This window comes from Sander lucioperca, chromosome 2 (genome assembly GCF_008315115.2).
Source record: "Sander lucioperca isolate FBNREF2018 chromosome 2, SLUC_FBN_1.2, whole genome shotgun sequence".
Classification (NCBI taxonomy): domain Eukaryota; kingdom Metazoa; phylum Chordata; class Actinopteri; order Perciformes; family Percidae; genus Sander; species Sander lucioperca.
The window spans coordinates 6,625,299-6,637,789 of NC_050174.1; the positions used below are offsets into that span (position 1 = coordinate 6,625,299).

Consider the following 12,491-nt stretch of genomic DNA (forward strand, 5'->3'; position numbering starts at 1 on the left):
CATCACAGAACGTTTTTAATGTAAGTTTAAGTGTGTATGTATTCACTAATTGTTGCCCTACACCTGTAGCTCCATACTATTATGTGTGCTGTGGTGATTTTCTGTATGAAGTCGACAACATCACAGGGTTGACGATGCTGGGAAATGTCAAGTGAAACCCCGCCCCATCTTCTGTTTCTATGCGACCCACATCCGTTCTTATAATACATCCATGCCCAGATCCCCTGTGCCGCGTTACGTTATATGGAATTATCCATTTTCAAAACTAGAGACGTTTGAACTACATCAACGCTACAGTAGCAAAGACGACCCGCGACACTGAAGCTAAATAACACGGGAAAAGGCATCCAACAGTCGTCACTTAAGGTAAGGCTGGTCCTTTATTTAAAGTAACAGCACCATTTTAATGTTGTTTGGTGGATAAAATGCCGTTGTTTTTACCTCACGCGAACATTTCTGTCTGTAATGAAACCAACGCTTTGCTGCCAGTGTGTAAATTTCTCTCGATAGTTTGACACTGACAAGCGCCATGTTTTAACGGAATAAAGGGTATAGCTAGTGGCAGCGGGCAGGCCACATTAAAGTGAGTGCAATGTCAACAAGGTAGAACTATCTGTATGCATTTGTAAATAATCAGTGTCTGGATTGCTTTGGTCGGAGCTGTTTAACGTTCTCCGGATTATTGTTGCATCAATATCATCACCCCCATCATAAAACCTTTAGATGTTATTCTCGATGCTACACCTGTTTTTTATATTATGTACTGACTGGTTTGCCTTCAGAGGGAGACGATTTATTTCCAGTCATGAAAAGTCATTTTATGGTAAAATTGGACCAATTAATGAAATTACTAGCAAATAGATCGATTAATCATGAATTTACAAAAGAAAAATACATATCTTAATTGTGACGCGTACTATCCCATAATTATTAGCTTAGCATCTCATAATCACGAGTTCCTTATCTTTTAAGGACGAGATACGGATCTCGTCATCATGAGAGTCTTATCTAACGCTAATAAATGCAGCCGTTGTCAATGCTGCAGTTGGTTGTCATAGTAACGTAAGTTAGTTATGTGAATCGGCACCACACGGTGTTTTTTTAGCCAAATGCTAACGCCCATATTTCTGTATTTTGAGTGTTAAATGTGCAGTGAGCACTGAGCAGCTAACGAGAGACGTGTTTGAGTTATGTCTTATCAAAGTGAGTTTACACACAACAACTCAGGCGATCAGGGACGCGTTGCTATGGAAACAGTTGTAGTCTAACGTTACTTCCACTGGTTGACAGCAAAGACTGAAACTTCAAGAGCCATTCATAAACTAATGCTGGTATTTGAAACAATGAAGTGAGCCAGGAGCTGGTGGACTGAGAACAGATTACACTCTAAGCATAACTGTCAGATAATGCAAGGAATATGTACATATGCCATGATGGGCTCTGGGAAATATAATGGTCATTTCTCACAATTTTGTGAGATAAATGATTATTGGGAAAAATATGTTGATTAATTGACAATAAAATTGTCTATCGTGGTATGTGTAATTTTGTTTTTCATGATATTGAGTGATATAATAAAAAGGCTAATTTTAGATACAAAATACTTTATGACACTGATGTAAAAATGTAATATGACTATACATCAGTCCTACTCATTGATTTACAACATTGCCCACTATAGCCCTATACACCCAGAAATATTAAAGTGATAGCTACTATTGTATAAACAGTATGGCAAAACCTTTGATGATAGACCGATTTAAATAATCTCATTGTATATGTCATAAAATTGCCCAGCTCTAAATCAGGCAGTGTCTCTGATATGGTTGTGGAAACAGATTTGTATTTATGACATTTTCTTTCTTATTATTAAAAAATATAATTCTTTTTTAGCCACTGGACGAAAAATTACAGTGTTGAGGTTTTGCAACAGTGTTGGTTACAGAGGACTAAAAAGATTACTGTTTGGTCACCTGCAGTAACATTAAGCTCGCAGTGCACTGTGCTATTTCAAGCCAACCTGGAAACCTAATTTTGGACCCACAACTCTGTGTTGAAACCATGTTGAGACTGTCCCTAAAATTTTATAATAATTTAATCTTTAACGGGAGGGGAGCGGACGCGTGTTCACCCGTAACATAAACAACGCTTTTGGTTCTGTATATTTTTAATACATGCATGTTCTCTTGTACGTCAAAGTTGCAATAAGTTTACTATTTTACTGCGTACAGAAAGACAGACTCTCATAAATAAGATGACTAAGGCTAACATTATAAATCCCATTTATTATCTCATATTTTCCTAAACTTTTTCTCCCTTTCTTAATTTTCCTTTTCTCTCCTGACCCTCCATACAGGGCGAAGATGAATTCATTATCTGTGCTGTGTCTGTCACTTCTCTTGTTTCATACTCATTTTTCACTGGCCAGGAAAGGAGGCAGCTTTGGGAAAGGCAGCTTCAGCTCAAAGAAGTCCTCCCCACACAACAGAGTTAGCACCAACACTAACAGTAATGCAAATAAAAAAAATAATCAGGGCTCCAGCTCTCAGGGTGGATACCCCAAACAGCCTGGACAACCCAATCAGGGAGGCTACCCTATGCAATCAGGCAGACCTGGGTATCCAGGTAATTACCCCCAACAGCCAGGTGGAGGCTACCATAACCAGTTTCCAGCACGGGGCTCCCCGTACAGTCATGGTGGTTATGGAGGTGGATACATGAACTACAACCCAAACAACAAAGTCCTGAGCCCTCGCTATGGGGGCAGCTTTGGATATGGGGGCCATGGTGCTGGGGGCGGCTCTCCCTTTTCCCACTCAGTTCAGTCGATGGGCATGTATCCCTCTGATAAATCCAGAGGGTTTGGACGCAGTGCAGTGATGGCAGCAGCTGGAGGGGCTATGGCAGGGATGGCCCTGGGCTACGGGCTAGGAAGGTTCCCCCGTCCCCACTACCAGTTCCACAACAGCCAAGAGGAGCAATACTACAACAACTACATGTACAGGAAATATGGCACCAAGTCTACTGATAGCAATGACTACAGCAGAGACTACATCTACAGCAAACCCTCTGAAACCTATGACAGCTACATGGACTCCTGCATGAAGAGAACCGACATTCTGCCTGCGGCTAATCAAAAGCCAAACAACAAACCAGCTGTTACCACCACAACTTCTGTCACCCCGGCCCCAGACACTGGCACAGGTAGCAACACAACGGAAACCAACAACACTGCAGCAGATAACTCCTCAACCATTGCACCTTCAAGTACACAACCCCTAAATCAGCCTGTAGCCAATCCTGTGCCAACAGCTTCACAGGCTGTCAGTAGTGCTGAAGACGGTGATACAGTTAGCATTGTGGAGATCGGCTACCCGGCACTGATTGAGCAGATGAAGGCCAGGAGATGTGTTGAGCTGTACATGGTCTACTCTGAAAAGTACTTGAAGAGAGTGACGGGTAGCGTGCAGGGATTGAGTATGGGCTCGCGAGGGCTTTTAGCTGTGGTCATTAGTACTACACTGATGCTATTGAATAGCAACATGCTAGTGCTGCTGCGCTGAGGCTTTTATTAGCAGTGGAAGTGATGGATGATGTTTTAAAGGAATTAAGGTAATGGGTGGAAATGATTAGGAAGAGAGGAACCTCTTGCCTTTTAAGGAGTTTCTTTACTGTGTGTGGATTTCTACATTTTTATTTTTTAATATTTAAGCAATACATTCTCATGTATGTGCTTGAATGGCACCACACAGCTGACAGGACAAAAAGAAAGAGTCCATAATCTAATACTAAAAGCTTGGTGAAGTAGTCTGGCCCATTAATAACCATTTAGATTTAATTGCACATGCTGTCTAGCCATTAGAGATACAATTACAACAAACACTTTTTATTGTTTGACTATAGAACAATATCTGCCCACAAGTTAACAAAACCCCCACATTGTACGCTCTCTAACCACAGAAATAATCAGCGGCACTACCACTGACTTGTCTTTCTGCGTTTGTGATGTGTGTTTCAGAAAAAAAATTGCTTTTTAAAATGTATTCAAGAAAACCGGGTCTTTGTTGGGTTGTTTTTTGTCTCAGAGAAAAAAAGCATCTGAGAGGGGTTAGTTTGCACCTGTGGGACTGGTACAGACCCTGTCATGGTGATAATCTGCATAACTTTTTTAACAAACAACAATAATAGACATGCGCTTTTTAAGTATGATATGAGTATGTTAACTACAGGGAGGTTGATGTTGGAGGACTGTCTGATTCAAGGACAGTTCAACGAATTGGTTAGGGAATAGTGTTTTAAAACTATCAATAAAAACTGGACTTTCATTTGTGAAATATTCTATTAGTCTACTATTACAAATATAACTGCTTCAGACTGAAAAGTTCTACACTAAGATCATGACTATTTGTAATGGATCAATATCTACTCATTTCATATAAGGTCTATTGAAACACAGAAACTCAAACCAAAAAGACTATAATTTTATTTGGATAAACAGACCCTCTAAACATACAGACAATAGTATGCATGCTGTCATCCTAACACTTCTTAAAATATTTATTACTATTTGGAATCAAAACAAAATAAATTGCGCTTTTCCTGAATACTTATGTATGTTGTTTTAACCTTTTCCATGTGTACTGCCCTTGCCTTTTACAGTGTGTGTATTTTCAGATTTTTTTGTATACACTTGCCTCTTCCTCCCTTCTATCCAATTTTTTGTCTCCCTCTTTTGTCTCTGGGCTATTCCCTGAGCCAAATTCATCTCCAAATCCTACTGAATGTCATCTTTCATTATCAGTCGAGTTAATGGTTACTAAGCCTGCATATCAAGATATGTACAGTACAGTACATAGGATTTATACAATCATTTTTCTAATCATAAAAGCTGATTACTTAAAAAAAAAAAACTATGTAAAAGGTACTCTCTGGAGTTTAATTGCAAACAGTTCAAATTCAAAATGTCTCCACAGGGTATGAAAAATTGTTATCTGAAAAATAAAGACTGTCAGACAAATGTAGCTGAGTAAAAAGTACAATATTTCCCTCTGAAATGTAGTGGAGTAGACATAAAAAGTAGCAAAAAATTTAACTACTCAAGTACAAGTACCGTAAATTTGTACTTTGTAGTAAATGTACTTAATTACATTCCACCACGGCAGAGTGCCGTCATGACCACTATAACCAGGCGATTCACATTTCAGCAGCATTCACTAAACTACAATTACAACAACCACTTTTTATTGTTTGACTGTAGAACAATCTGATCAAAAACCCACAGTGTACATTTTAATGTGTTGGTATATGTATCCTATGTTATCTGGCTTTGAATGTATTTGAATGTGCACATATACCGCTTTTAAGGACATGGATGCCTTTTACTCTGAGGGATCACATTTACTGTACTGCTGCAGCTTTTACTGACTACTGAGGCTTGACTTGCACTTTGCTTGTCTTGTCAAATAAACTTATAAACTTTACTAATACTACTGTACTTTACTAATATTTGTGGATATTTGTTTTATGACTTTTTTTGAATTGGGTGTGGAAGGAGTTGTGACATTTTGACTGAAAATTACCATTGTATGAAAAGCTTTTGTGGAGATCAGTTTGATGATATAACACATTTGAATAATCAGGCTGAACCCTCTGGTGGATGGAGCTCAAATTATTTAACATCTGATAAGGCCTATTACAATACTAAAGGGCAACCACGAGAATGATCCATCTGAATTTTCAGAAACACTCAGTCAACTGGTTACTAATACTCACAGTAAAAATATAAAAAGTTCTGTTTTAGGAATATCTCATATATTGAACATGAGGGCTGTGTTAACTCTGTGTTTCAGGTATGAGCTTGTAATGAAGCATTATTATTGAATGTGAAAGGGCATCAGATTTTAAGATGACTACTACTAAGCTGTGGAGGACAGAGTAGATGGCAAACAGAAGCACTGGTGTGATCTAATCGGCTGAGATCTCATTAAGCTGAGGAAGTGATACAAGCCTGCAGGCCGGTAAATGTCAGCTAACAGGCTGAGTCATGCAGCACTACAGGGCACCCTCAGGGGTTCCATATGTTGATTAAATAACAGGCTTAATGGAACTGGTAGATTTTGTAATATGACCTGTTGATGGAAAATAAATAACTGGACTTTAGTTTTCCATATACTGCATGTTGCCTGCTTTTGTTGTTAAGAGCTGGTAAGAGTACTAGAATATTATACTCATGTAAAAGTACTTGGATAAAAGTAAAAAACAATAGGTCAGTTAGAATGTACTCTGAGTAAATGTTACTGTGTTGCAGTTTACAAAAAGAGGGGTAAAGAAAATGTAATGATGATATATGACACTACTGTTAAATTCAAGATCACCTTTTGGCTACAGAATACATTGCATTCAGTGTATAAAAGGTATACAGTACGTTGGAACAACACCAGCAGCATAACCCCTGATGTCCAAACAAACAATAAGTTCCTTTTCTATAGGATGGCACTTTGCAGCCTGTTCATACATCTGATTATTAATTATAAATATACAACTGCCTTCCTCAGTGTAACTTTACAAGAACTAACCAGACAAGAGGACAAAACTCAGACAATTAAAAAAATAAAATCGACAATAAATAACAACTGGACACTGAGGCAACAAGCAATATTAAGCCACACAAATTAAATAAACTGACACTTCAATCAACAGTAGAATAAAACATTACTATCGCAAACAACACAGATAAACAATAGAAACTCCAGCGCAGCTGCACAAACACATATTAAAGCAAAACAGAGACATGTGCGTTAAAGCAAAGGAGAGACGTGTGCGCCCTAGGACACACACAGGGTAGCACATGTTGGTCACAAACATGGTGGGTGAGTGTGTTTGATTTGGGTCACACTGTCTTTGTTGACACTCATGTGGAGAATGAGATCAGCGAGTGTATTGTACAAGACACACCAACAGCTTCGTCTCTACTGCAGTCTAATCTCTGGATTGTCACTTAAAAATGTACATATATATATATATTCTAAACACGCCATGCTCTCTTTGTACAATAATGTAGACACAATTCAACACAAATGTTTGTTCTAAGTTTTTTTTTATTTATATAACAATTATAAACATGGAAGCCCATTTTGCTTTTTTACATAAAAGTCTACAAAATGGCATAAAACATGTACTTTAATTAGGTAAAGTATACATATACAAGCAATGTACTGAAAAAGTAACACTTTAGTACTCTTGTTTATTTTTTTAATATGCAGAGCAGACAATATGAAACAGAAAGTAAAAACAGTCTAAAATATAAACCTATAATGAAATTTACTGAGAAATGGCATTATCATATGAAGTGTATAGCTGCTCTTAAACTCTGCTCCTGACATGACTTCTTGAGGTAAACTTAACCACATCTAATTTATTCCTGGTCTATCTTCACAGATTCCTTATTGAGAAAACATATTGACCAAAAACGCTCATCAAAAGTATAAAAAGACTAGCCTCTTTTAAAGGAGAGTCAAACTATCTCACGGCTCTGACATACAGTATTTCTACGGGAGGTGGTTTGTTCATCAGTATGCCTGCAGACTGAAGAATGGTGTCACACACTGACATGTCGTAGAGGTTAAATGGGTCCAATTCCTCCACCTGTCCTCATGGAGGGTCACTGAAGTGTCGAAAAAGAAAAAAACTTGCCACAGCTGTTCATTATTTAAGGGTCATATTTTAGGTCACATTAGACTTTAAACTGAAAATAGTTCTGTTTTCCGCCAGGTTGTGGGTTGTTTTTATTGAAGGTTTGTTTGGACCTGTGTGTGTTTTTGGGATCCCAGCTCTGTCTCCAGCTCTACATGACTGCCACCCAGTGGCCCATCAGCAGGGACATCAGGGAGCCGATGACAACGATGATACTGTTGTAGATGGGGCCGCTGGATGCTGCAGTGTAGTACTCCATATCTCCAGAGCCCTCTGACTCATAGCCAGGCCTGGGGCCGTAGCCACCACCAACTCCATATCGTGGGTAGCCATACCCCCCTCCATATCCTCCATACCCTCCACCATATCCTCCTCCATATCCTCCATATCCTCCATATCCTCCACCATACCCAGGACGGCTCAGGGCAGACCCAATCATTGCTCCTCCTATAGCGCCCGCTGCAGCTGCCCCGGCTACTTTCCCTGCACTGGGGCCACTGCTCTGGACCGGTCTGTAGGCCTGGCCACCCCCACCGCCCCAGCCCCGGCTGTAGCCACCACCTCTGCTAAATCCACCACCTCCAAAACCACCACGACCACCACCACCACCACGCCGGGCTTCAGAGCTGGGTACCAGTGTGGCAAGGAGCAGCAGGCAGAGGGCCACTGTGAGGGGGAGCTTCTGCAGGACAGCCATGATTTATGGGTCCTGTAAAAATAAGACAAAGGAAACATTATTAGGAAGTGTAAATTTGTTACTTTCCTGTTTCTGTTCATTTTAGTTTGTTAGTTTGTTACATGCTCTGAAAGTATTATTGGTGGAAGTATTTAGATCCTTTACTTCAATAAAAATAGGACTACCACAGTACATCAATCTAATAATATTTTATAGAGCACTTTTCAAGCAGGAAGCACAGTTTCTCAGAGTTTGTAAACTAAAGACAATCACAGGACATAAGCACATTTCCATGAGAAAAAAACAGAAGGTTAATGTCTTCGTTCCCAGGGCTTATTCCTCTTATCCGTCCCTAAAGTCCGCACTGAACCAGGTGGAACGTTTTGTTGCCTGAACCTTCGTGAGTTGGTCTCACTATTTGCTTTTAAAGTCATATTAAATGACATGGAGGGAGGCACATCTGGCTGTAAATGTCTTTGACTGATTGATCTGTTTGATCCCTGATGTAGATAACTTCTTGCGAACTTTGTTGAATATTTTGATATTTTATGATCCTGTAATTTACTGTGTATTTTCATAGTGAATTGTTATATGTTTCATGTCTGAAAAGAAAAAAAAGACAGCAGCACTAGAAACAAATGCATTAAGGTAGGTAAGAAACAGTCATTATATAATGTATAAAAAAGAAGAAATATATAATAAGAGTAAACGTCAGGAAGAAAGGTCATTCTGTCAAGAACATTCAGTAATTTACTTTTTAAATAATGGTCACCCTTTTAAATACTGGTAAGTAAGCAAACAAGTCCTGCATTCAAAATGTACAAGTACAAGTACCAATTAAGTATTATAAGCGAAATATGCTTGAAGTATTAAAAGTATTCATTATATTATTTTATTATATAATATAGTATTCATTATACGAAATGGCCAATTTAAGAATGTAATATATTAATAATAATAATAATAATAATAATAATAATAATAATAATAATAATAATCATCATCATTTATAGACATTATCAATGTCAAATACTGGAGCAAAAAGTACAATAACTGAAATTAAGTAGAAAATGGAAATACTTATGTAAATGTACTTAATTATTCTAGTCCCTGAAGTACATTGCACATGGAATTAGGGTTGCACGATATTGACAAAATGTGATATTGCGATATCAATATTAATTTCGATATTTTTAAACATATGTAAAATTACAAAAGTTACGGGAAAACACATCAAAATAGATTCATAACAAATTAAAGTTTTCTTACAACACAAGGTTTATTTCAACTGACGGTCATATTGGACTGGTACAACATGAATAAATAAATAACGACCATGTCTACAGAACAGGACATGTTTTACTGGTTGTACAGTATAAAATAAATAAATAAAGAGAACAGGACACAACTTTTCTTTCTCTTCTCTGATTCATTCCGTTTTGTTGTCTCTATCTATTTCTTCACTTACACTGTCACTCTGTCGAAACATGCACACACGTCACGTGGTACGCTCCATAGGGTTTGTCACATAGTGGACCCGTGTGCTGACGTGCACTAACATGTGAAAGTGACACGGTAACTGGCCAATGAAACATGATCATTATAGCGTTTCAAGCGGGCTCTAAATCAAACACAACAAAGCCACACAGCCAACGGACGGGACGCAGCGCTCCACAAAATAAACAAAATATTGCATACTTATTGTGACACTTTCGATATATTGCGATAACGATATTGAGTCGGAGCTGCTACCCCCGCGACCCAATACCGGATAAGCGGACAAAGATGGATGGATGGATGGATGATATTGAGTCGATATATCTTGCACCCCTACATGGAATACAGTGCTCAGAAACCGACTGATAATGAGATGTTCTCATCGCAGCTTTCGTCCTCCTGTGTGTTATTTTTACATTGCTGATAAACTAAGAGCAGTAGGCCTACAGATCACAGCTGTTAATCCAGCTTTGAGAAACAAATCTTACACAAGCAGCGTCACTGCCGCAACACAATTAAACGCTGCAGCTGACATGGGATCAGATAGCTTTCATAATCTCTACTGCCCTAGGATCTACTATAGATATGCAATCTGGCTCTGGATCTGTGGACAAGACCTGCTGCATTAATGATCATTGAGCAGTGTTTAACCCTAACAACTATCTGACAGGAACAAACTTTTTTGATCCCCAGAAAGAAATTTACGTTAGAGCAGCAGAAGAGACAGAAAATGGTAAGAAAAACCGAAAGGCCTAAACAACTATTTGAATTAGGCTACATACTGTAAATACTAATAAAATAAGAAATTATGGAAATGAGATTACATTTAAAAGCTATATACAATATATGCATTACAATACCTGTATATAGTAAGGTATTGTAATAACAAGAAAACTTGCAAATATTTGTGTGGGAGGGAAATATTGTACCTGTTACTTCACTACGTTTATGTAATAGCTATAGTTAGCAGTTACTTTTAGGTACAAAATGTGCAAATACATACAAAAAATATGATCAGTTTGTAAAATATGTTGCATTATTATAATTATATAAACAGTATAAACAGTATATTAAGTAGTTAAAATTGGTTCCACCTTGACCAACTCCAACACTTAAGACAAGCTTATATATTAATACATCAATAATAATGGTCCAATAATGTAATAATTTAACTGACAGGAGCTATTCTGCATGAGTACTGTTACTTTTCATACTTTAACTATATTTTATTGCAAATAGTGTTTTAATGCAGGACTTTTACTTAGTAGTATTTCTATAGTGTGGTATTTTCCACCAGTGAGCAGCATGACATAACTTGCTCTGCCGTCAACAAACAGTACGCCGTCTAATCTGCGTCCTCGTAAAAGACAAGTTGAACTAAAATTACACTAGGTCACCTAGTTTGAGAATAATCCAGTGACTCCCAGATTACAGCGACAGCAGCACTAACTCACAAAGAAGGAAAAAGAAACTATTTCATGATGAATTTGGAGCACTCTGATTTGTTTACCAGCGTATTATTACTTGTGCTTTCCAGAGATAGGCCCTTGTTTGTGCAGCAGAGGACTAATTAAGCAACAAGAGAAATTCACTCAGAAAAACAACAGAGGAAAATCAGCAGTGGTGAAGGAAGTACTCAGATCCTTTACTTAAGTAAAAGTAGAAATACCATAGTCTATAATACTTCATTACAAGTAAAAGTCCTGAATTCAAAATGTTGCTTAAGTAAACATACAGAAGAATTATCAGCAAAATGTACTTAGTATCAAAAGAAAAAGTAGTCATTATGCAGAATGGTCTGTTTTTATCACTAACAGATACACATAATAATTATTGTCAGTTTGTCAATGTGGAGCTCATTTGAGATACTTTGTTTACTGCTGGGTAGATTAGTAGATGTACTGCATCATATATGTTTTTAATGTGAAAAGTAACTGTCATATACATCTAATTGAGTACAAAGTACAATATTTCCCTCCAAAGTGTACTGGAGTAGAAGTATAAGTACTATTCTCTTTAATGACTGTTTAAATGTAATTGTAATGTTTTATGTAAAGCACTGTGAATTACCTTGTTGAAATATGTAACATAAATAAACTTGCCTTGCCATAAAATTAAGACTCAAGTAAAAGTACAAGTAAGACATAATTGTGCTGATGTCCAGTACTTGAGTAAATGTAATTAGTTACATTCCACCACTGAAAACATTGTTTAAACCTGCTGAACTCAGTATTGAGTATTTGGTCATACCAGCGTATATTAAATAGTAACAATAAAAATAAAAACAATCTCACCTGTTGAGTGGCGGTTTGTGACGGAAACAAAGATGATGTTCCTCTTCTGACGGTAAAAAAACCGCAGTGTTTGTTTGCAGCTCAGACTCTTCTGACAGTAAGACGTATGTTTCAGGGTCAGCCTGTTATCCTCCAGACAATCTCAGTCAGGTGGAGTGGATCACTCTGTCCCACACCTGCTCATTGGCTTGGTGTGCACTAAGCTGCTGAACCATCGACATCAGATATAAATACCTGTGTAGGCGTACATTTGTGTCTAATTTTATCTGAATTATTTAACCAGAACACTTAACGAACTCTCCCGAAGCTTCGACTAATTTTCTATCTCGTCT

General features: G+C 37.8%; 2 protein-coding genes across 4 annotated transcripts; one reads left to right on the top strand and one right to left on the bottom strand.

The window, feature by feature from the left end:
• Window positions 1-109: 109 nt before the first annotated feature.
• Window positions 110-5,486, top strand: LOC116053993 (major prion protein homolog). 3 transcript variants are annotated; one of them, XR_004894974.1, is made up of 3 exons: window positions 110-366; window positions 2,357-3,751; window positions 4,197-5,486. XR_004894974.1 is itself a non-coding variant. In XM_031305239.2 (2 exons), the coding sequence occupies exon 2, from the start codon at window positions 2,364-2,366 to the stop codon at window positions 3,561-3,563; it is 1,200 nt and encodes a 399-aa protein (XP_031161099.1). In that variant the 5' UTR covers window positions 110-366; window positions 2,357-2,363; the 3' UTR covers window positions 3,564-3,814. The 3 variants fall into 3 exon arrangements, 1 of the variants encoding a protein (XP_031161099.1); XR_004894973.1 differs by having other exon boundaries at window positions 2,357-3,734; window positions 4,167-5,486; XM_031305239.2 differs by lacking the exon at window positions 4,197-5,486 and having other exon boundaries at window positions 2,357-3,814.
• A 2,306-nt stretch (window positions 5,487-7,792) lies between these two features.
• On the bottom strand, window positions 7,793-12,402 carry sprn2 (shadow of prion protein 2). Its single transcript, XM_031305244.2, has 2 exons — window positions 12,160-12,402; window positions 7,793-8,401 (listed from the first exon to the last, which is right to left on the bottom strand). Exon 2 carries the CDS (start codon window positions 8,387-8,389, stop codon window positions 7,844-7,846), a length of 546 nt encoding a protein of 181 aa, XP_031161104.1. The 5' UTR covers window positions 8,390-8,401; window positions 12,160-12,402; the 3' UTR covers window positions 7,793-7,843.
• Between the last annotated feature and the right edge of the window lie 89 nt (window positions 12,403-12,491).